Source organism: Meriones unguiculatus, chromosome 4 (genome assembly GCF_030254825.1).
Source record: "Meriones unguiculatus strain TT.TT164.6M chromosome 4, Bangor_MerUng_6.1, whole genome shotgun sequence".
Lineage (NCBI taxonomy): Eukaryota > Metazoa > Chordata > Mammalia > Rodentia > Muridae > Meriones > Meriones unguiculatus.
In genome coordinates this window covers 74951202-74975163 of record NC_083352.1, presented here as the reverse complement: position 1 = coordinate 74975163, position 23962 = coordinate 74951202, and the positions used below count along the sequence as shown (strand labels likewise).

General features: G+C 42.0%; 1 protein-coding gene across 1 annotated transcript in view; it reads left to right on the top strand.

The window, feature by feature from the left end:
• Positions 1-23962, top strand: part of Slc35f4 (solute carrier family 35 member F4) — a 249927-nt gene that overhangs the window by 211848 nt on the left and 14117 nt on the right. The window contains exons 2-4 of the mRNA XM_060382185.1: positions 2849-3034; positions 7126-7423; positions 20684-20903. Coding sequence (XP_060238168.1) covers positions 2849-3034; positions 7126-7423; positions 20684-20903 — 704 coding nt within the window. The remainder of the gene's footprint in view (positions 1-2848; positions 3035-7125; positions 7424-20683; positions 20904-23962) is intronic.

Genomic DNA, 23962 nt, shown 5'->3' with positions numbered 1-23962 from the left:
GACACCCAGTCTTTGCTTTGGGGACCACCGTTCTGTCTGGGGTGGCGAGTAGAACCCACAGGCACAGACGCCCGCCCATGGCTCTGCCTTTCTGGCCTTTGGGAGCCTGGGCGTCTGCCTAAACTGGGTAATTTCCCCGAGACCTTTTCGGGGTGGTGGTATCAGCTGAGTGCTCTGAGATCAGGCCAGCCGTTTCCCTCCCTGTGGGTTTGCACCAGAAAGTGAAACGCAGTCTCTGGTGCCCTGGGGCCCACAGTTCTATCTGAGGCCGCGAATCAAGCACGCAGGCAGGCAGGGCTCTGTGCAGGCACCTGGGTCCCCAGCTCTGGCTCCAGGCTGGCTCCTGGGGCGCCCTTGGAACCCGAGTCTTTTCCAGGGGATGTCTGGGTGACCTAAGGTTGGTCCTAATCGTTTCCTGCACCGTGGGGTTATCTCTCGACTGGAAAATCCAGTCTGTGATGTTGTGGGCCCACAGTTCAGTCTGGGACAATGACCAGATCACACTGGCGTATAGCTCTGGGCTGGCAACCAAGAACCTGGCGGAACCGGGATCTCTTCCGCAGTTTAGCCAGGTGAGTTAAAGCTGATTGAGTCCCCCACCGTGGGATATCCTCACAATCACTTGTGTTTTATGGCTGAGAGTTCTGATTGCTGGTCACTGTGCAGATCCTGCTGTGCTGCTGCCCAGAATGAGAGTCCTCCCGGTGCCACCATCTTGCCCCTCCCATCCACCATTTTTAATTGTACTTGGTTTGTTGGTGTTTAATTTCTTCAGTTCTTTATATATTCTGGATATTAGCCCTCTGTTAGCTGTAGGGTTTGTGAAGATATTTTCCCAATCTCTAGACTGCCATTTTGTTCTATTGATAGTGTCCTTTGCCTTACAGAAGCTTTTCAGTTTCATGAGGTCCCATTTATTGATTGTTGACCTTAGAGCCTGAGCTCTTGCTGTTCTGTCCTGCAGAGATTGATGCATCAACCAAAGATGATGCATAGAAAGGACCTAGGACCTAGGACCTAGGACCTAGACTCCCTGCCCAGATGTAGCCCATATGCAGCTTAGTCTCTACATGGGTTCCCTAGCAAGGAAAAAAGAGACAGTCTCTGACATGAAGTCAGTTGCCTGCTCCTTGATCATTTCTCCATGGTGGGCTGACCTAGCCAGCTCACAGAGGAAGAGAATCCAGGCAGTCCTGATATGACCTGACAGGCTAGGGTCATACAGTAGGGGAGAAGGACTTCCCCTATCAGTGGACTATAGGAAAGGGAGAAGGGAGAAAGATGGAGGGAAGGTAGGACTGGGAGGAGATGACAGAGGAGTCTACAACTAGGATACAAAGCAAATAAATTGTAAATAATAATAAAGAAAAATAGGCAATGTAATGAGGTTATGTCAATAAGACTTGGAAGCTCGTCTTGAGCAGTTTGAGAAAAAGTCAACAATGCAGGTTTGATCATTACTCAAATTCTGAGTCATGTATCAGTCAGTACAATCATAAATTATTGACTAAGTAAATGAGAGAATAAAAGAGAAAAATTTTATTTGTGAAAGAATTTCAAATAGTCAAGGTGACTTAAACCCTTTGTCTTTTATCCCATAATGTGACAGGACTTAGTCACTACCTATGAAATCAAGCACAAGAAAAGAGAGTGAGAATCCTAACAAATTGGGGAAGAGAAGATGGTTTAACATTTAACATTTAAGAGCATTGATGGTTTTTCCAGAGGACCTGGGTTCGATTCCCAGTATCCACACAGCAGCTCACAACAACTATAATTCCAGTTCCATGGGTTCCAATACCCTTTTCTCGCTGATGCAGGCACTAGGCATCTGTGTGGTACACAAACACACATGAAACCAAAACACCTCAACACATAAAATAAATAAACAAAACATTAAAAAGAAATGTTTTCTGTTTAAGAAAAAATAAAGAAACCTAGAAAATCCTATCTCAGCCATGTGGTACCATCACCAACGACAAACTGGTAACATACATGACTGATACCAAAAAGATACTCCATCTTTCCATTGTGTCTCAATCCCACAGCCCCAACATTATCATGTGAAAAACACAGGTCAGATTTCACTTGAGAGAAATTCCATGGAACAATTTGTCACTCCTCAAATTCAAAATTATTTAAAACTAGGGAAAATGAGAAACCAAAGCAGACCACAGGTGGCTGGATGGAACATGGCATCCTGGAATACGTTAGTGATAAAATGAGCGGGGTTCAAATAAAGGCCGAAGTCTGGTCAACAGCACTGTACCAACATTTACCTCATAACGTTGCCCAAGGCGCCATTTGGGGTGAGAGAGTCAAGGGCTGTGCTGAAGCTCTCACACAGATGGGCTGGTCACTGGCCCATGAAGCTCGTGCTGTGCTGGGGATACATGGAACATTAATCAGAAGAGGCATGAGATATTGTGGAGCAGATCCCCGAAGGCTGAGGTTTGTGCACCACACTGGATAAACACAACGGATAAAAATGGGCTTTAGCAGTCCAACTTGTAGAAAAGCATCCAGTGAGCCTTGATAGAAGGTGTTGCTGGCAGCTGTGCCACTTAAAGAGCGAAAGGGGTAAAAGCAGATGTAGCACAATGCCATGATTTTCTCAAGTAAACTGTTTGGCTGTGTTGACAGTCTTAATACAAAATGCAAATTTCCACCCAAGCATCATCTTCTAATAGTCACCTCTAGTTATCTGTTAAAAAAGGAGCCTGCCTATGTGTGTTTCCTTCTTAGAGGAGTTCATTGAGACTGTCTCAGTCATGAACTTGACTGCCAAGAACATTGAAGTCACTTCTGCTCAGACATTCTCAAACTGGTGTGCACTTTGTCTTTCCAGGTACCTCCCGATCATCAGTTACTCGATGCAAACCAGGATCCAACTGCCCCAGTTCACACAGCAGCATCAGCAGGCAACTGTCCCCTCTGTCGGTCACTGAAGATTCTTCTGCTCCTATTCTTGAACTTCAGAGCCGAGGATCCTCTGGAGTCTGTGGACACAGAGTCGAGAGACAGAGCAGAACAGGTATGTGGGAGACTTGCTCTTACACAGCAATGCCTCTTAGCCTTCTCGATAGCCAGGAAAGACATTGCCTTAGACACAGAAGGTAGAAATGTTCCTTGGACTCTTTTGAGTGAGTGCAGAGATCAATGGGGATCAATGGGGAGAGGAAGAAGTTGGGACATAGGGAGATGTAGTTTATTAGGGATAGACAGTGTCTTAGAGAACCAAACTCCAAGATCTATTGTTGAAAATTTTTACAACATAGTTAGTCAATGACCTCTGATGAAACTTACAAGGTAGCTCATTTTCTTGTCTTTGGGTGCCAAAGCCTGCACCTTTTAGCTCAGCTGTGGAATTCAGGGATAACATTCTGTGTCTGTCTAAAGAAAAGGAAAACATCAGCACCACGCTTTTGCTTTTCTCATGACTGCAAGTCCCCGACACCCATGCAGTCTTCTGTGTGGCACTTAACTGATCAGCGGTTTCTGATCACATGATATCTTCCGTCTTTCCTCACCTCCACCTGACCACTTGCCAACTCTTGGGTTACTGGTCTCTAGGTGGATCTCAGCCACACCCATGAGCAAAGTATGACTCTCTAGATGCAGCTGGATTTGTCAGTTGCTGCTAAAGACTATGACTTTTTGGTTTTGGACACCTTATTTCCTTTCTCAATGAATACTCTAAAGACCCAAGTTCATATTCACTTTCTATCTTCTCATCAAATGACCAGACATATGCCTTCCCAGAAAGAAAAAAGAAAAACTGTGTTCTAACAGTTCCCTCTCCAGTCTATGAGATTTAGTTCACCAGTTACCAACACTGCAAGGTCTTTCCTGACTAGTGTGTCTCCCTCCTTGTCCAATGTCAGGTACTCTATTGAAGTTCTTCCATGATCAACCCCTCTGTTCCTCTTCTGTCTGCATTCAAAAATCTCCTCTATCTGATTGTTCAGCTTGGCTGGCCATATGCCAAAATCTCTTTCAAATTTCAAAAAGCATTAAACACAATGAAGAATGTATCATTCAAAATAACTGGCTAAAAATACCTGGGCCCAGGAGGCCCTGCAGAGACCGATACTCCAACTAAGGACCTTGCATGGAAAAGACCTAGACTCTATGTTCAAAAGAAGCACATAAACTGTTCAACTTCTAAGTGGGTTCCCTAGTAAGGGGCACAGGGACTATCTCTGACATTAACTTAGCTCTTTGATCACCTCCCCTTGGGGGGTGCAGCCATGCCAAGCCACAGAGGAAGCTGAAGTAGACAGTTCGGATGAGACCTGATAGACTAGGGTCAGATAGAAGGGGAAGGACATCCTCCCCTATCAGGGAACTAGGGAAAGGGCATAGGGGGAGAAGAGGGAGAGTGGGTGGGACTAGGAGGGGATGAGGGAGGGTGCTGCATCGGGGATACAACGTGAATAAATTATAATAATTAAGCATATATAAATAAAAATTAAAAAATAAAACAAGTAAGTGTAAAAAAACAAAAAACATAACTGGCTAGTTAAAAACAGAAAACGAAGAAGAATGTTAAGAAACTTTTTAATGAACAAAAATGACAGTTTGTGAATTTAATGGGGGGGGTGGTAAGTAAAAATGAGGCAGGAAAATAAATAAAAGGTCTCTTCTAGAGTCCTGTTGACTTATGAGTAGATTCCTTTATGTGAATAAAGCCTAGACTGAATGTGTGCTCAGAGCAGAGACACCTGGAGTTTTTCTGACTTGCAGAACCTTTCCCCCAAACCTCAGTTCTTTTCATCTGAACAAGGAGGTTTGTGTTTCTTTTCTGATCTGGCAGAATAGTCTCTCATTCTAACATTTTTATTAATCTTCATTTTCCCTTCTTCTCTCTGCATAAATCACAGGACATTTGCAGTCCTGTTATGGAGAGCAGATAATATCCAGGCATAGTCAAGGGAGCTAGCTAAACCCCCTGCCTGTTTCATTTCAGTGTCTCTGCTTTAGGGGCATACCTCCCGGCCACATTCTCGGCTCTTCTATGGAGCCTCATCTTTGTAGGAACTCAACCTTGTGTCAGTATCTTTTTCCAGACTGCAAACTCAAGTCTTTCACTTTTTAACCCATCCTGACCCCGCTGAGACTCAAGGAAAGAACCAGGTCTAAGAGTCCCCAAAGAGTTTATTGAATAAGTCAGAAAATGGCCCTTTTCACCTACTGTTACCCAAGACCCCAAGAATTCAGTACTACTTATAAGACTAAGAAATTCCATAGTGATTGCTGTGTTCACATTTCTATTCTTTTTTAAATATAATTTTATTTTTTTATTTTTATTAATTACACTTTATTCACTTTGTATCCCCCCATAAGGCCCTCCCTCCTCCCCTCCCGATCCCACTCTCCCATCCTCCCACCCCCTTCTTCACACATGCCCCTCCCCAAGTCCACTGATAGGGGAGGTCCTCCTTTCCTTCCTTCTGATCTTAGTCTATCATATCTCATCAGGAGTGGCTGCATCGTCACCTTCTGTGGCCTGGTAAGGCTGCTCCCCCCTCAGGGGGAGGTGATCAAAGAGCAGGCCAATCAGTTCATGTCAGAGACAATCCTTCTTCCCATCACTGTGTAACCCACTTGGACACTAAACTGCCATGGGCTACATCTGTGCAGGGGTTCTAGGTTATCTCCATACATGATACTTGGTTGGAATATAAGTATCTGGGAAGACCCCTGTGTTCAAATTTATGGTTCTGTTGCTCTCCTTGTGGGGTTCCTGTCCTCTCCAGATCTTACCATTTCCCACTTCTTACATAAGATTCCATGCACATTGCCCTAGCCCGGTAAAGGTTGTAACCCCAGGTGTACGGAAGGGAGTCAGCTTTCTTTCACCAAGCAGTGGGAACACGTTCAGGCATGCTCCAGAAAGGCTAGCTGAGAAAAGCCCCACCCTGCTTCCCCTCAAGCATAGTCCTTGCATGTCAGATACATTCCTAGAAACATAAAATTTTGCAGGCAGTTCTGTGTCCCTGTGGGATGCTTCCTCGTAGGATCTCAGCTAGGAGACTGTCCTCCATTTTAGTTCCCTGAGACGTATACAAGTTCATTTCTAGCTTTTTTTTTTTTCCTATCAGGAGAAAGAGCGATGATGGCTATCAACGCCAGAGGGTTTTGACTATTTTAATATGGAAAAAAATACTACTGAATGTTCTTAGTAAAAGTTAAAATGCAGACAAAACCTATTATGTTTCCTGAAACACACTGAACAATTTGTTACAAGACGGGAAATGACTTTGTATCATTGAATTTGCTCTGTTCTTGGGACACACTGCTTTCAGTTTAAGAGTCATCTGGTGCCGTTTTTAAAAGCTGTCAGTAGAATATAAAGACAAGTATTTACTTCTCACTGACCTTTCATGTTGGTGGACACAGGGCAGCTTTGGCTCAGCTGAGCTCCTCCCCTCCACATAGGCTGGAAGAGCAAGCAGTTTAATCTATTGGGGGAGTTTCTGCCTTAGTGACAGACAGAAAGAGGAAGAGATCTGGTAGAGCCCTGGACGGCTCTTGAAGGTTTGGCTGGGTGGGGATGGGAGGTCAGCAAACCTGCATGCATTCTTGTAGAGTTAGAAGCTGAGGTGTAGAACCCTCTTAAAGGCAAAGCAGGCCTCCTCTGTAACATTCACCACATGGATGAGCATCTTTCCCTCCTAGTGGGATCCAGATCCACACTGGATCCTGCAAAGCAAAGTCCATGGAAAGAATGAGTTGGGGGCAGGGGTGCTAGAGGTGGCTCAGCAGTTAAGCGCTCTGCCCAATCATCCGGAGGACGTGGGTGCCATTCCTAGCATCCCATGGTGGCTTGCAACGATCTGTGGCTCCACTTCTGGGGATTAGACACCCTCTTCTAACTGTCAGCAGCACTGCCACACATGCTACACAGACATACATTCAAATCCGTCACACTTATAAAAGAAAAATATGTAAAATCTCAAAAAAAAATTATTTAAGGGAGAGCTCTTCTGATGATGGCAGAAGACAAACTCTGGCTGGCCTGGTCGTCAGACTAGCAGTGATGTATATCTGAGAGGAGCCGACAGGTTTGATTGCTGTCTTCCCTACCACTCCTCCACACCTGTATTCCTCTTCCATTTCCAGGGGATGATGGGACACAGACTCATCCTGAGAGCAGCAGCCGCGAGAGCAGACCCAAGGCTCGCTGCCTGTCCTGCACGTCGGTGGTTCTGAAGACCATCTGGGGACTCTTGATCATCTTGTCAGTGTCATCATCTTGGGTTGGAACCACACAAATTGTAAAAATTACTTACAAGAATTTTTACTGTCCCTTTTTCATGACATGGTTTTCAACAAACTGGAACATTATGTTTTTCCCAGTCTATTATTCTGGCCATCTAGCCACGGCTCAAGAAAAGCAGTCGCCAATGAAAAAATTCAGGTAGGTTCCATGTTGAATGATCTGTAGGAGACCGGTCTCATGTAGAGGTGCATAGTCTCCACTCTTTGGGATATAAATACCTTGTATCCCTTGCCTTAGGGTGTCATCACCATGGTAAGAAATACTTTTTCAGGTGGTGTCAGTATCTCCAACTTAACACAAGATGAAATAGATTTCAAAAAGGCTGAAATCTGGTCCAAGGTTAGTGGTGTATGATAGGACCCTGATTTGAATTCAGATTCTTTTTTTGTTTGTTTGTTTTTTGTTTTTTGTTTTGTCTCTGAAGGTCATGTGTTCCGAATGTCTTAAACTCTAGAGGGGGGAAAACTATATTAATAAAGTTCATTGCTGTTATGTAAACTTAATATTTGCTTAATATTTCCAACACTCTGGTGCCTTAACAGATGAAATTGCCTTGTTTATTGAGCTGGGAGGCTTAGCTCTGAGCAACGAGAAGAGATTCCAGTCTCTGTTGGTGAAACACACGAGCCTGGTGTGTTGTTGGGGGAATATGTGCAGCGCAGGCTAGCCTGCTGTCTCGAGGTTCTGGTGTGTTGTTGGGGGAATATGTGCAGCGCAGGCTAGCCTGCTGTCTCGAGGTTCTGGTGTGTTGTTGGGGGAATATGTGCAGCGCAGGCTAGCCTGCTGTCTCGAGGTTCTGGTGTGTTGTTGGGGAAATATGTGCAGCGCAGGCTAGCCTGCTGTCTCGAGGTTCTGGTGTGTTGTTGGGGAAATATGTGCAGCGCAGGCTAGCCTGCTGTCTCGAGGTTCTGGTGTGTTGTTGGGGAATATGTGCAGCGCAGGCTAGCCTGCTGTCTCGAGGTTCTGGTGTGTTGTTGGGGAAATATGTGCAGCGCAGGCTAGCCTGCTGTCTCGAGGTTCTGGTGTGTTGTTGGGAAATATGTGCAGCGCAGGCTAGCCTGCTGTCTCGAGGTTCTGGTGTTTGTTCGGTATAAGCCAGGTCCCCTCTGGGAGTGATCGTAACCCGGCAGAGCTAATGTCAGCCTGTGTACAGCATTCCCGGAAGGCAGAGGCAATGCTTGGGTCACAATTTTTTGATTTCGGGGTTTGTTTAGTTGTTGGTTTTGGTTTTTGTTTTGTTTTATTTCTGTGGACTACAGCAGGTAAAAGGTTTGCCTTGTAAACATGAGGATTTGAGTTCTATCCCAGAACAAACAAGAGAAGAAAAAAATTCTAAGTATGGTTGAGCATGTTTTTATCCAAGCACTGGGGAAGTAGAGACAAGAGGACTCCTGGAGCTCACAGGACCGCATCCTAACCTCCTTGGTGAGCTCCACACCAATGAAAGGCCTTGATGCAAAAAAACAAGGTGGATGGGGACTGGCCAGTGACAGCCAAATTATCTTCCGCCCCCCCCCCCCACTTACATACAGAGAAAGACAGACAAAAAGAGAGGCGAGAGGCAGACAGACAGAGACAAGATATTTCCTTCTCTAGAAAGGAAATAAATAGAGCTAAGAAACATCTGCAATAACCATGCTCATTGCAGGATCCTCGGGAGGTCAGAGCACCTGATCTTCAGCAGAGTGACAGCAAAGGTTATAGGACCTCAAATAACCCCTCTTTATTCCCTCTGTGCTCAACAAGAAAAAAAATGACTATTATGATTGGCACATTCTAAGATTAGATTTTAAAGCAGCTTCCATTTCTTGCTGCCAGTTTGGAAGTGTGAGGGAATAGTGAAGTCGCCTTGTGAGCTAGTTTTCTGTATGTAGCCGTAAATATCCAATTTAAAGAAACAAAAAGAGGGGCTGAGAGGTGGACCAGTGGTTAAGGGTGCTTGTTGCTCTTTCGGAGGACCTGGGATTGCTTCCCAGTGCTCACATGGTGGCTTACAGACACCCATAGCTTCACCTCCAGGGCATCTGATGCCTTCTTTTGGTCTCCTTGGGTACCAGGCACACACCTGGTATACATACATACATGCACTCAAAATAATCATACACATAAAATAAAATTTAAAAATCTAACTTTTTAGTAAAAAAAAAAACAAAAGAAACTAAAACAATATTTTTTTAAGAAAAGCTTCATAATTGTTTATGATTGCTAAACATACCCTGTATTCGGTTATGGTAATTAGAAATCTTCTTGGGGCAAAATGTTTGTTTAATGATGCTGTTTTCTTTTCTTTTAATATACCAAGGAAGTATGAAAGAGTTACAGATTTTCAAACTGTAGCTGTCATATTTAAAAGCAGATGTGTGTGTCAGATAATGTGCTAGCTGAGCTCTCCCCAGAAGCTCCTGTGGATGAGATACACTTGTGATAAAAACAATTAAAAACTTAAGAGCGCCGCACAGCAAGCCATGCCACTTTGTCCAGGAGAACACATTTACAGCAGGCTGAACCGCGCCGTGGGGAACGACCTGCGTCTCCCCTACATGCCTCGCAATGGACCGACTCTGAGCTTTGCATTCTGTACCTTGACAAGATGCCTCCACCTGTCAGCATAGGGCAAGGCTGACAGTTTGTGGAATGGACTCAAAAGGCTTTTATTATGAAGCAGAGCACACTGTCTCTGGGAGGACTGTTCTCTAGTGAAAGCAATGAGAACTAAACTCTTAGATCTTTGATCTCTTTTCCCTGCAGACTCATTAGCAACATCTGCTAAGAAGGTGCTCCCAACGCTTTCAAGCCTGAACCAAAGGGACCTGAGTTACTGTGAAAGACTGAGAGCAGAATTTTCCCACAGCACTAGATCTCTCACTATTTTTTCTCCTGAGCAACGTAGAAGAATTTCATTGTTTTCTTTTTCTTATCACTAACATCAAAGGGATGTTCCATAAAGTGACAAATCTAGGTGAGAAGACACGCCCTCCTAGACATGGACTTTGATGAATCTGTTGTTCCAATTAAATTCTGCCAGAGTTCATGTGCCCCAGGTGCATTTGAAATTTACAGAGAAAATAGGATTTGATATAGTTTTAATAAGGATACATCATTAATGGAAAAAAGATATATCCAGAAAGAATGAGTTAAAGTCAAAGATACATCAGTCTCTGATGAAATACCCCTAAAGTGACATTTGATATACAGAAAATGCTCATTTGGCATACAGAAAGTGCTTAATAACTAGATAGCTGATACTATGCAGATGAGCATAATTAATTTATTTTCCCCAGCCTCTAGCTTCATCCCAAGATTTTCCACCTGCCAATTCCTCTTATCTAGATATTTTGCTCCCATCACCCCAAAGAGAAGCACATTGTTTATTGACTCTTGTAAATGTACGTTCTTTGAGTGTTCACGTTTCTTAGTACCTAATGCTTATATTGCATATAGTTTTACATGGGTCACCTAGAATGTAGAAGGGAAAGGGTTGGAGGAAGATTTGAAATGTCTGCAACAGTAGTTACATATGGGCAGATAGCCGTGAGGGGGTTCAAAAAGGAGGAACAAAGAAGGACCTGGAGACATGACCAGCTAATGAGAACAACCTCTGCTCGCACTCAGCCTTGTCGGCCACTTTGCCCATGGGCCTGTATTCCTTCCCTGCCCCCATGGCTTTGCCTGAAACTCTCATCTGGTGACTGTGGTCTCCAAGTAAGAACTGGCACAGAGCCAAGGATAAGAAGCGAGAAACCATCTAAGAAGAAATGGTTTTCTTCGCGTGTTTTGGTAAAGATGTATTTACAAAGGCACCCACTGGTGGTGGATAAAATAATAAACCGGAGACTCTCAGCTCCCTCCTGCTTTCTGGCCAGGCAGATGCTCTACCCTGTCAGGAACAAACCTTGCATCTGGGATAGTCTGGAAACACAGCCACTTGCCCTCTGTACAAAGCTGCCTCATACTGTCACCAGGGGCTGCCAGGCTGCAAAAGGGCCATTAGTTTTTCTGCGTGATAGGTGAGACTTCTGTGTGCTTTACCAAAGACTTAGCCATTAGGGTATTGATTCCCTTCACTGAAGTCATGTCTCTGTCAAGTTAAAACTTCCCTTGAGGAAATTTCATTTTCCTTTTATGAAAACCCCCAGTTTGAGGATCTATCTCACATGAAAGCCAACTCACAGGACAGGATTCCTGGAGTGAAAAAGGTTCTATGTGGCGTGTGTGTGTGTGTGTCCGTGCCCACGCGGGTGCACACACATGAGCTATAAACTGTGTGTATGTCTGTGTGTAAAATGGAAGAGTTAGCACCTAGGATTGAGAGTATGTTAGGTGCTTTCCGAACAATGGTCTCTCTTCAGTAAAAGCCAGACTACTCTTTGTACTGTCTGAAGTCATAAAAATGCATTCTACTATAAATATGCCCAAATATTAGAAAATTGTTGCTTTGAACAAGATATTTATACTCCTTTTAAAATTATCATGCTGGCAAATGATGATTGCCTAGCAAATACTATGTGTTCCGCTTCATGATTGCAATTAAAGTAAACTTCCCGAGAGAGTCTTTTCTGCCCATAGTAACACAGGCACTGTTACCACATCCATAAATGTTACTGTCTTAATATTTTTATTATAATGGTACCAAAAGATAAGTAGCTAATTTAATCATAAATCAAACAAATCAGAGATTTCATTGATTTTCATATATTAAGTTCAAATGAATCATCCAAAATGGATAGTACTTACTGAACATAAGTACAACCTGAGTTTCTCTTGAAGGACCCAAGCAGCTGTGCTGCCATGAAAGGCTTCATAAGATACTGTAGGCCTGAGATTCTGTTTCCTGGTAACTAGTCCAGAGTTACCTTTTCCTCATGTTTCTGTTTCTCAGAACATGAAACTGTAGCCCATGGAAATGAGATACAATTACTCAATAACCTTCCTGAAAATCAGAAACAACAATTTAGTAACTACCTTGAAAATTCCCTAAACACTTAACCAGTCAAATTTAAAGTTAGTTTGAAACCTTTGCTTAGGTAGTCAAAATGATGTCGTTACCTGGGCACTTTTTGTTAGCACTTTTTGTTACCTAGGCACATCTTGTTACTTGGGCACTCCACGAAGGCCACCCAGTCCCCTAGATCAGCACCAACCATCAGTTTATGACACTTTGCTCCTGCTAAGTGTGCATTGATCACGTAACTGAAAGTCCCGTTCCTTGCTCAAACCACAATAACAACCCAGCTTGCAGTGCCAGGGCTCCCTCCCTGATCCACTGAAGTCCAAGCTTAAGCTCCAAATAAAGGCTCTTTGTTTTTGCAACATGATCAGTTTCCTGCTGGTCTTTGGGGACTTTGCAATTTGGACATAATGCTTTATTTTATTTTTATTTTTACTTTTTAACAATTTATTCACTTTATATAGTGTTTGTAGTCTGCTCCCTCATCTCCTCTTTTTTTTTTTTTTTTTTTTTTGAGTGGTTGTTGTTATTTTTTTTTCAATGCAGTTTATTCAGAAACCTTGAACAATCCTCGGACCCTGGGGAAAGCCAGCCCACAGCTTAAATAGCCTCTGGGTAGCCAACCCAGGCGTGCCATGTGGGCAATGCAGATAGGTCCACATACATGGAAGCAAGCCAGATCCTCAGCCTTAGCCAAATGTGGAGTTGTTCGTGACAGAGAGCACTCACCATCGGGAAGGTGGAAGGCGGAAACCAGCTCCATCTTTAAGGCATAGCATTCCACAGCTCTCTACAGTTCCCCCTTTTTGTTTTAGATGCATCAGGCAAGAGTAGAGGTCTGTCCTCATCTCCTCTTATCTCAGCTCCCTTCCCTAGTCCACTGAAAGGAAGAGTCCTCCTCCCCTACTATCTGACCCTAGCCTATCAAGTCTCATCAGGACTGCCTGTATCCTCCTCCTCTGTGGTCTGGCAAGGTCTCCCCACCAGGGAGAAGTGATCAAAGAACAGGTAACCAAGTTCATGTCAAAGACAGCCCCTGCTCCCCTTACTAGGGAACCCACATGGAGACTGAGCTGCCATGGGCTACAACTGAGCAGGGGGTCTAGGTCTGCTCCATGCATGTTCCTGCATTGGTGTTATGCAGGAACATGCATGGTGCTATGGGCCTCCTTGTTATCTTCTTTGGTCTGTAGATTTTATTTTGTTTATACTATATTATATGGCTAATATATGCTTATAAGTGAGTATATACCATGAATGCTTTTCTGGTTCTGGTTACCTCACTAAGGATGATCTTTTTTAGTTCCATTCATTTGCCTGACTATTTCATGATTTTCTTGTTTTTAATAGCTGAGTAGTATTCCTTTATGTAAATGTACCAGTTTCTGTATCCATTCTTCAGTTGAGGGACATCTAGGTTGTTTCCAGATTCTGGCTATTGCAAATAAAGCTGCTATGAACATAGGTGAGCAAACATCATTGTCATATGGTGAGGCATCTTTCGGGTATATGCCCAGGAGTGGCATAGCTGGGTCTTGAGGTAGAACTATTTCCAATTTTCTGAGAAAGCACCAGATTGATTTCCAAAGTGGTTGTATATACAAGTCTGCACTCTGACCAGCGATGGAAGAGGGTTCCCCTTTCTCCACATCCTCTCCAGCATGTACTGTCACTTGTGTTTTTTATCTTAGCCATTCTGATGGGTGTAAAGTGGAAACTCAGAGTCATTTTGATTTTCATTTCTCTGATGACTAAGAACTTTGAACATTTAAGTGTTTCTCCACCATTTGATATTCTTCTTTTTGAGAATTCTCTGTTTAGCTATGTACCCCATTTTTTATTTTGATTATTTGATTTGTTGGTGTTTAATTTCTTGAGTTCTTTATAGATTCTGGATATTAGCCCTTTGTCAGATGTAGAGTTGATGAAGATCTTTTCCCAGTTTGCAGGTTATTGTTTGGTTCTGTTGACAGTATCCTTTGCTTTGCTGAAGCTTTTCAGTTTCATGAGGTCCCATTAATTAATTATTAATCTTAGAGCCTGAGCTGTTGGCATTCTGTTCAGGAAGTTGTCTACTGTATCAATGAGTTCAAGGCTCATCCCCACTTTTTTTTCTAGCCGATTTAATGTGTCTGGTTTTATGTTGAGGTCTTTGATCCACTTGGACTTCAGTTTTGTGCAGGGTGATAAGTATGGATCTATTTTCATTTTTCTACATGTAGACATCCAGTTGGACCAGCACCATTTGTTGAAGATGCTATCTTTTTCTATTGTATGGTTTTGGCTTCTTTGTAAAAAAAAAAAAAAAAATCAGATTTCTATAGGTATGTGGGTTTATTTCTGGGTCTTTGATTTAATTCCATTGATTCACCATTCTGTTTCTATGCCAGTACCATGCAGTTTTTACTACTGTTGCTCTATAGTACAGCTTGAAATCAGGGATGGAAATCCCTCTAGAAGATCTTTTATTGTATAGGATTATTTTAGCTATTCTGGGATTTTTGTTTTTCCGTATGAAGTTGAGAATTGTTCTTTCAAGGTCTGTAAAGAATTGTGTTGGTAATTTGATGGGAATTGCATTGAATTGTAGATTGCTTTTGGTAACATGGCCATTTTTACTATGTTAATCCTGCCAAGAATGAGCATGGGAGATCTTTCTATCTTCTGATATCTTCTTCAGTTTTTTTTCTTTGGAGACTTAAAGTTTTTTTTTTTTCATACAAGACCTTCACTTGTTTAGTTAGAGTTACGTCAAGATTCTTTATGTCTTTTGTGGCTAATATAAAGAGTGTTGTTTCCCTAATTTCTTTCTTGGCCTGTTTGTCTTTTTTATAGAGAAGAGCTACTGATTTTTTTTTTTTTTAGTTAATTTTGTATTCAGTCTTTTTGCTGAAGGTATTTATCAGCTGTAGGATTTCCTGGCAGAATTTTTCGGGTCACTCATCTATACTATCATATTATCTGCAAATAGTGATACTTTGACTTCTTCCTTTCTGTTTTATCCCTTTGATCTCCTTTAGTTGTCTTATTGCTCTAGCTAGGACTTCAAGTACTATGTTGAAGAGAAACAGAGACAGTGGGCAGCCTTGCCTTGTCCCTGATTTCAGTAGAATTGATTTAAGTTTCTCACCATTTAGTTTGATGTTGGCTATAGGCTTGCTGTATTTTGCCTTTACTATGTTTAGGTATGTGCCTTGTATCCCTGATCTTTTCAAGACTTCAAACATGAAAAGATGCTGGATTTTGTCAAATGCTTTTTTTGGCATCTAAGGAGATGATTGTGTAGTTTTTTTTCTTTCAGTTTATTTATATGGTGAATTACATTGATGTATTTCCGAATACTGAACCACCCCTCTATGCCTGGAATGAAGCCTACTTGGTCATGATAGATGATATCTTTGATGTGTTCTTGGATTCTGTTTGTGAGTATTTTATTGAGCATTTTTGTGCCAATGTTCATAGGAATATTGATCTGAAATTCTCTTTTTATGGGGGAGGGTCTTTGGACAGTTTAGATATCAAGGTGACTGTGGCCTCATAGAATGAGTTTGGTAATGTTCCTTCTGTTTCTGTTTTGTGGGTTAGTTTGAAGAGTATTGTTATTAGCTCTTCTTTGAAGACCTGGTAAAATTCCATGCTGAAACCATCTGGCCCTGGGCTTTTTTTGGACGGAAGACTTTTGATGACTGCTTCTATTTCCTTAGTTGATATAGGTCTATTTAATTTATTTACCTGATCTTGGTTCAACTTTAGTAAGAGGAAATTGTCCATTTCATTTAGATTTTCAAATATTGTGGCGTATAGGCTTTTGAAATAAGATCTAATGAATTCTTTGGATTTCCTCAGTGTCTGTCATTATGTCCCCCTTTTCGTTTCTGATTTTGTTGATTTGGATAGTGTCTCTGTGCTTTCTAGTTAGTTTGGCTAAGGGTGTTTTTTTTTTTTATCTTTTTTATTTTCTCAAATAACCAGCTCTTGGTTTCATTGATTCTTTGAATTGTTTTCTTTATTGATTTCAGCCCTGAGTTTGATTATTTCCAGTTGTCTGCTCCTCTTGGGTGTGTCTGTTTCTTTTTTTTTCCCCCCTAGGGATGTCAGGTGAGCCGTTAAGTTGCTTGTATGAGATGCCTCGAATATCTTTATGAAGGCACTTAGCGCTATGAACTTTCCTCTTAGCACTGCTTTCATGGTGTCCATAAATTTGGGTTTGTTGTGCCTTCCTTTTCGTTAAATTCTAGAAAGTCTTTAATTGCTTTCTTTATTTCTTCCCTGACCCAGCTGTCATTCAGTAGAGAATTGTTCAGTTTACATGCATGTGTAGGTTTTTTGCTATATTTGTTGTTGTTGAAGTCCAGCTTTAGTCCATGGTGGTCTGACAGCATACAAGGGATTCTTTCAATCTTTTTGTATCTGTTGAGGCTTGCTTTGTGACTGATTAAGTGGTTAATTTTGGAGAAGGTTCATAAGGTGCTAAGAAGAAGGTATACTCTTTTGTGTTTGGGTGAAAAGTTCTGTAGATGTCTGTTAGGTCCATTTGATTCATAACATCTGTTCATATCATTATTTCTCTGTTTAGTTTTTGTTTCATTGACCTGGCCTTTGGTGAGAGTGGGGTGTTGAAGTCTCCCTTAATGTATGGAGATCTATGTGTGGTTTAAGCTTTATTAATGTTTCTTTCACAAATGTGGGTGCCCTTGTATTTGGGGCATAGATGTTCAGAATTGAGATGTCTTCTTGGTGGAATTTTCCTTTGATGAGTATGAAGTGTCCTTATTCATCTCTTGATTAATTTTGGTTGAAAGTCTATTTTACTAGATATTAGATTGACTATGCCAGCTTGCTTCTTGGGTCCATTTGCTTGAAAAACCTTTTTCAGCCCTTTACTTTCAGGTAATGTCTATCTTTGTTGTTGAGGTATGTTTCTTGTATGCAGCAGAATGGTGGGTCTGGTTTACTCATCCATTCTGTTAGTCTGTGTCTTTTTATTGGAGAGTTGAGTCCATTGATATTGAGAGAGATTAATGACCAATGACTGTTAGTTTCTTTTATTTTGATGTTGGTTGTGGTAGTAAGTTTGTGTGGTGGTCTACTTTAGGTTTTGCTGTTAATTTTTTTTTTATATCCTGTGGTTCTTTTGGTTGTGGTTAACTTCCTTGGGTGGGAGTTTACCTTCTAGTATCTTCTGGAAGGTTTGTGCATAGATATTGTTTAAATTTGGTTCTGTCATGGAATATCTTATTTTCTCCATCTATGATAATTGAAAGTTTTGCTGGGTATAGTAGTCTGGACTGGCATCTGTGATCTCTTAGGGTTTTCAAGACATCTGCCCAGGCCCTTCTGGCTTTTATGATCTCTGTTGAGAAGTCAGGTATGATTCTGATAGGTTTGTCATTATATGTTACTTGGTCTTTTTTTCCTTGCAGCTTTTATTATTTTTTCCTTCTTCTGCACATTTAGTGTTTTTATTATTATGTGTTAGGAGAATTTACTTTTCTGGTCTAATCTATTTGGTGTGCTGTAGGCCTCTTGTATGCTTATAGGCATGTCTTTCTTAAGATTGGGAAATTTTTCTTCTGTAATTTTGTTGAAAATATTTTCTGGACCTTGGAGCCAGGACTCTTCTTTTCTTCTATTCCTGTTATTCTTAGGTTTCTTCTTGTCATGGTGTCCTTGATTTCTTGGCTGTTTTATGTCAGAAAGGTTTTTGATTTAACATTTTCTTTGATGGATGCATCGATTTCTTCCATTGCGTCTTCTACACCTGAGATTCTTTCCTCTATCTCCTGTGTTCTGTTTGTGATACTTAACTCTGTAGTTCCTGTTTTCTTCCCTAAGTTCTCCCTCTCCAGGATTTCTTCAGTTTGCTTTCTTTAATGTTTCTATTTCCATCTTTTGATCTTGAACCATTTTGTTGATGTCCTTCACCTCTTTGTATTTTCCTGCCTTTCATTATATGATTTATTCAATTCCTTCACCTGTTTGTTTGAACTTTCCTGTATTTCCTTAAGTAATTTAATTACTTCCTCCCTAAAGACCTCAGTCTGTTTGACTGTATCTTCCTATATTTCTTTACGGATTTTATTTGTTTCCTCTGTTACCATCTTCATAAGCATAGATTTAAGGTCATTTTCTTGTGTTTCAGTTGTGTTGGGACAGCCAGGGCTGCTTGCCTTTAGAGAACTGGGTTCTGGGAATGCCATATTCCTTCGGCTTTTGTTAATTGTGTTTTCTTATGAGCCATTCGGTTGTCTCTGGCATTTGATGTTAGTCGATTGTGTTGCCTGTTCTCGGGGATGCAGAAAGAGCCCTGAGCAGGAAGCGGGATGTTCCTGCAAGAGCCTTCTCAGATTGGTGGGAAAGATCAGACTGCTGAGTGGTTTGATCCTGGGAGCGTGTAGACTTCTCAGGAGCTCAGGATCCTCCTTGCACAGAGGGAAGTTCTGGAGGCAGCTGCCCCACCCCTGGCTTTCTTGGTCTAAGTTAGTGAGCCCAGGCCCTTTGCTCAGACACTGTGCCTGCTGGACGCAGACTTTCTAGAGAAACTGAGCACAGAGGTCCTGTTGGTCTCCTTAGGGAGGTGGTTTGAGCCTTGGAGCAGTGTCTGGGCTGCTTCCTTGGGTCTCAAACATCAGGGGGCCTGTCGATGAAGCTGCTTACCTGCCCTGGATGGTGAGAATGGGCCCTGAGTTTGGAAAGGTGTCCACGGGACGGTGAGAGTAGGTGCCCAGCTTAGGATCCTCAAACTGTGTACCAGAAGGTATCCACTCCATGGACAGTGAGAGTGAGCTCCCAAGATCGAAGCGTCGAGATGCTGGTACCAGAAAGGTATAAACAGATGGTGGGCTTCTGGGGTGGCCTAGGGCTTTAGTAGTAACTGGGCAGGAGCCAGGGAATTTTTCCCGGTAGCCAGGTGGCCTGAAGCTGGACCCTTGTGTTTCCCCATGAGTTCTCCTCTCACCTGAGAAACACAGACATAGGGGTTTTGGGGTCCACAGTACAGCCTGCCGGTCACTCTTCTCTCACTACTGAGCTGCTGTTCAGATACCCTCCGTGGTGGTTGCCGTCATCTTGGAACTCCCAACCTGTGTTTCATAGTTACTTTTGTTTTTTTAAAGATTGATTTATTGATTGATTTTATGTATATGAGATCTTTATCTGTGTGTATACCTGCCTGCCAGAAGAGGGCATCAGATAACTGTATAGATGTTTGTGAGCCAGCATGTGGTTGCTGAAAATTGAACTCAGGACCTCTGGAAGAATAGACAGTGTTCCTAACCTCTGAGCCATCTCTCCAGCCCCAATACTTACTTTTTAGGCTTGTCACAGAAGTGGTTTGTTTTTTTTCTATTTTTCTGCTTTAAGAAAACTGACAGACATTGAGCATTTCTTTAAGTGTTTCTCTGCCATTCTTTATTACTCTACACAGGGGTCTTTTCTGAAACTGACTCTCCAACCACGGACCACACATGTATATAACCTAGAACCCTGCTCAGACACAGCCCATAGCAGCTCAGCATCCAAGTGGGTTCCCTAGTAAGGAGAATAGGGACTGTCTCTGACATGAACTCAGTGGCTGGCTCTTTGACTCCCCTCCCCCCCTGCCCTGCCACCACTGAGGGAGTGGCCTTGCTAGGCCCCAGAGGAGGACATTGCAGCCAGTCCTAATGAGACCTGATAAACTAGGGCCAGATGGAAGGGGAGGAAGACCTCCCCTGCCAGAGGACTTAGAGAAGGGCAGGGAGGAGATCAGGGAGGGAGGGTGGGATTGGGAGGGAATGAAGGAGGGGGCTATGGCTGGGATACAAAGTAAATAACCTGTGATTAATATAAAAAAAATTATTAATAAAAAACAACAACAACAAATAAATGTTACCACATGGCTCCCCACAGGGGACCTTTAAAGAAAAAAAAATGACAGAACTTTGTCACTGAACAGAGATTTTGAAAAGAGGCAAAAATAATGATTAAACCCTAAGGTATGTGAGGCTTCACTAGCATACAAGGAAGTTGTCTGTTCACAGGATTCTGGGAACCATCTGCAGCCCACATACACTACAGCAGCCATTTTGATCCTATCACCTTTGCACATGGGAAGCCTCAAGTTTTGTTTTGTTTTTTCAGTAGCTAGTGATTTCAGTGACTACCCATGTTTGAGTTTCTCCAGGCCTCTCAGAGAACCTTCAGAAGCAGCAGAATGACTGGTCAACTCAGGAGACTATGATGAGGAGAGGGCCCTGTTCTATGCAAATCAGCTGTGGACTCTTTCCTAGGACGCCTCCCCCCCATGTACTTCCTAAAGCATACAGATGTCAAAACTGGGCTCAGCACACTCCAGAGATGGTTGATGGACCCTGATGTTTGTGCTCTTCCCTAACAATGTCCACAAAGAGTCAGCCAGACAAGATGGGTCCCCAAGAGTAGCTATGTATTAACCTCTTTTTCTTTCCTAGGGAATGCAGTCGGATTTTTGGTGAAGATGGCCTAACATTGAAGCTCTTTCTTAAAAGAACTGCTCCTTTTTCTATCCTGTGGACTTTGACAAATTACCTGTATTTACTGGCTTTAAAGAAGCTGACGGCCACTGACGTCTCTGCTCTGTTCTGTTGCAACAAAGCCTTTGTCTTCTTGCTGTCCTGGATTGTGCTCAAGGACAGATTCATGGGAGTGCGGGTAATGGCACACTCAATTCCATGCGCGGAGCCTCCCTCGTCCTCAGTCTTAGCACCGCACTGCTCTTGCGTGGAGTGTCTTTAAAACTTCCCCACTGATTCAATTCGAAGATGTGTTAGGAAGCCCCGGCAGTGACAGCAGCAGCGTGAAAGGAGAAAGGGCTGTTTCTACTGGGGAGTCAGTGGATTACGAAAGTAGGCCTGAGCCTGAGAAACTGAGTTCCTGTTTTAGAATGAGCTTGTAGGCTTAGGATCGCCATCACTCCTTGTCCTCAGTAAAGAAGGGTCTGAGAGAATAAGCCGCAGTAAAGACTGTGATGTGCTTTTGGCCAATCAGCATATTTTGGAACAACCCCCAGCCTGCCCTTGCCCAGATGGATTTAATTAATATTGGTGTAAGTAGACAGGATTACGAAACAGTAATTAAAGTCACTGGTAATGGCACAATACTATTTAAAGTGGCTATATATCTAGTGTGACTAATCTAGGAATGGAAAGAAAAACAACTTGTACTTTGGGGTACAAATCCTTAATTGAACTATGTTAAATGTGTACATACCATCTCAGTCCTAAGCTTATTCATTTCAGGAGTAGCATGGCTTTTCAAATTATATATATATAATTTTTATATAATTATGTATAACATATACTTTTTGTGTGATTATCCCATGTTAGAAACAGATTTCTCAGGAGCCGTGTAGATTTCTCAAGCTGGATCCCATTCATATCTGGCATGCCCCCTGTCCATATCCAGGGAGTAATGCTTTACAAGGAAAACCACATGAGCAGTTTTTTTAAATAAAGTATCAGCATCATGTAATTTATTATTCTCTGGAAAAGCTGTCTGAAATTAGGTTTGAAATGTGTTTTTTTTTTCCACACAAATATTGTTCTTATTGGCAGTATGTCTAGTTTCTTTGCCTCTTTCCAAATGCTGAAATTGACATCTCTAAAGAGAGAAAGTACAACCCTTGACTAAAACAGCTTTTTTTCTCTCCAGAGAAAATTAAGAGCCAGGTCCACTGATGCAGCCTGTAGCAGTAGTCACTTAAAAGACTGAAGCAGGAGGAACACTTGAGATCAGGAATTCAAGGCCAGTTTTGGTAATGGAAAGATTCTATCTCTCTAGAGAAGAAGAAAAAAAAAAGAAAAGAAAAAAAATGCAGTTACTAAATTTCTGATTGAGTTTGAGAGATAATTCTTAGAAATTCAGAGTAGAAGCTTGACATGAACAGTCAAAAGATATATTTAATAAGAAATAAAATAAGAAACGTTTTCTTTTTCCTTCTTTCTTTATTTCTTTCTAGGATGTACATATCCTCTCTATCACCTTATATTTGGTACCCAAACTGCCTGGGGTGTCATGTGTTTATAGCAGATGGACTGCTGTTGGCTGTCAACTACTGGGAACTTTGGTAGTCCCATGAGAACAGGGACCTTTCCTGCATTGTTCATGCCGCCATTCAGGAAGGGCTACCTCTGTATTTAGGCCCTGTGGGACATTCAAAGATAAGCAGTAGCTTAATAATTAGCTGTTTTTAGGGGGCAACAGAGTGTTAAGCTACGTATAGGGACCCTCATGGAGTACCCTTAGATCTACCCTGGTGATAGCCATGTGTGTGTTAACCCAGGTGTTAACAGCACCTAGAATAATGTAGAGCACAGTGTCCAAGCTCAGCTGCTGTTTGAAGACATAATGAATGAGTTCATGCTTTGTCAGTAAGGGTCACGGAGAGAAGGCATCGCCTTAGATGATGAGGGTAAGCTCTAAATCCTAAACACAAAAGTCCTTGTGAGAAACTTTAAAGGAGAATGCTGTGAGGAGAGAGAGACTGGAGGCACATACCCACATGCCAGAAGTGCCAGGGTGACCAGCAGTCTCTGGAGGATGTAGGGAATAAACTCTCCCCTATAGCTTGGGTAAGTCTGAATTCCTGGCCTGCAGGCCCGTGTAAGCCCCCATCTTCTTTGTTTCAAGTCCCCAAGTTTGTGACAGCTTGTCCCAGAAGCCTCTGGTGACAGGTGAAGAATAAATCTGAGAGAAGAAATGCTAACTAGCCAGCAAATACTTGTGAGTAAATCTGCCCACAAAGTGGAGACATTAGCAACATCAAAACAGTATGGGTGTCAGGAGAGCTGGTAGATATCTGAAGCTTTCCTTTATCATTAACAGGTGTGCTTCACTGTTCTCCATGATGCATTAGCGATATTCAACTCCAGAGTACTATCAAAAGCTAATTCAATGATGCCCACAACCACGCTGTGAAATCTGGGAAGCATCAAAACATCGTCAGCATTTTGCCTTTTGACAAATCAGCAGTTCTTTTCCTCTTGAGGCACATAGAGCACATATATATATTTAGATCATTAGAGAAATTAAAAGAGAGTGAATGCAGCGTTAGCAGCCTAAATGTCTCCATCCACAAATAATCCAAGGCTCAGTGCCCCCAGAAGTCATTCCCACCGGACTCCAAAAACCAACCTCAAAGGGCTGCTTTCAGTCACGAGGTTAACATTTTTCTTTCTACCTCAGGCTAAAGTTTCTAGTGGGGAAAGGGGAGGTTCTAAGCAGGTAGTCATTGGATTTAAGTTCTCATTTGCATGGCTCAAGGAAAGATCCTATTTAAGATAAATAACAATGGCTTTCTTTACTTTTATTTTTCATCTCAAAGTATCTGGATAATACTCATATAACAATGATAATACTCATATAACAATTGTTTATCCATTTTGAATCACTTGTTAGTATTTTGTTTCCTGGGCTATTGATTAAAGTTCAGATAGAAAGAAAAATTATTATTCATTATTTTTCTATTATAAAGTCATTTCATCCAATTTATTGGTAATCTGTGGTGTGTTGAACATTCTTTTAGGAGTAGTTGTTTACAGCTGATTTGTGATAATTCCTTGGAAATTTATAAACTTCGTAATTCTGGAAATATTAGAAAGCCATAATCCACCTCTTGCAACCTTCAGTGTGGCTGTTTTCCCACCTCTGAGATCCTGTGTACTTAAGTACATTTTTTAAAAATCACAAAAACCACAACTGCAGTTGCTCCA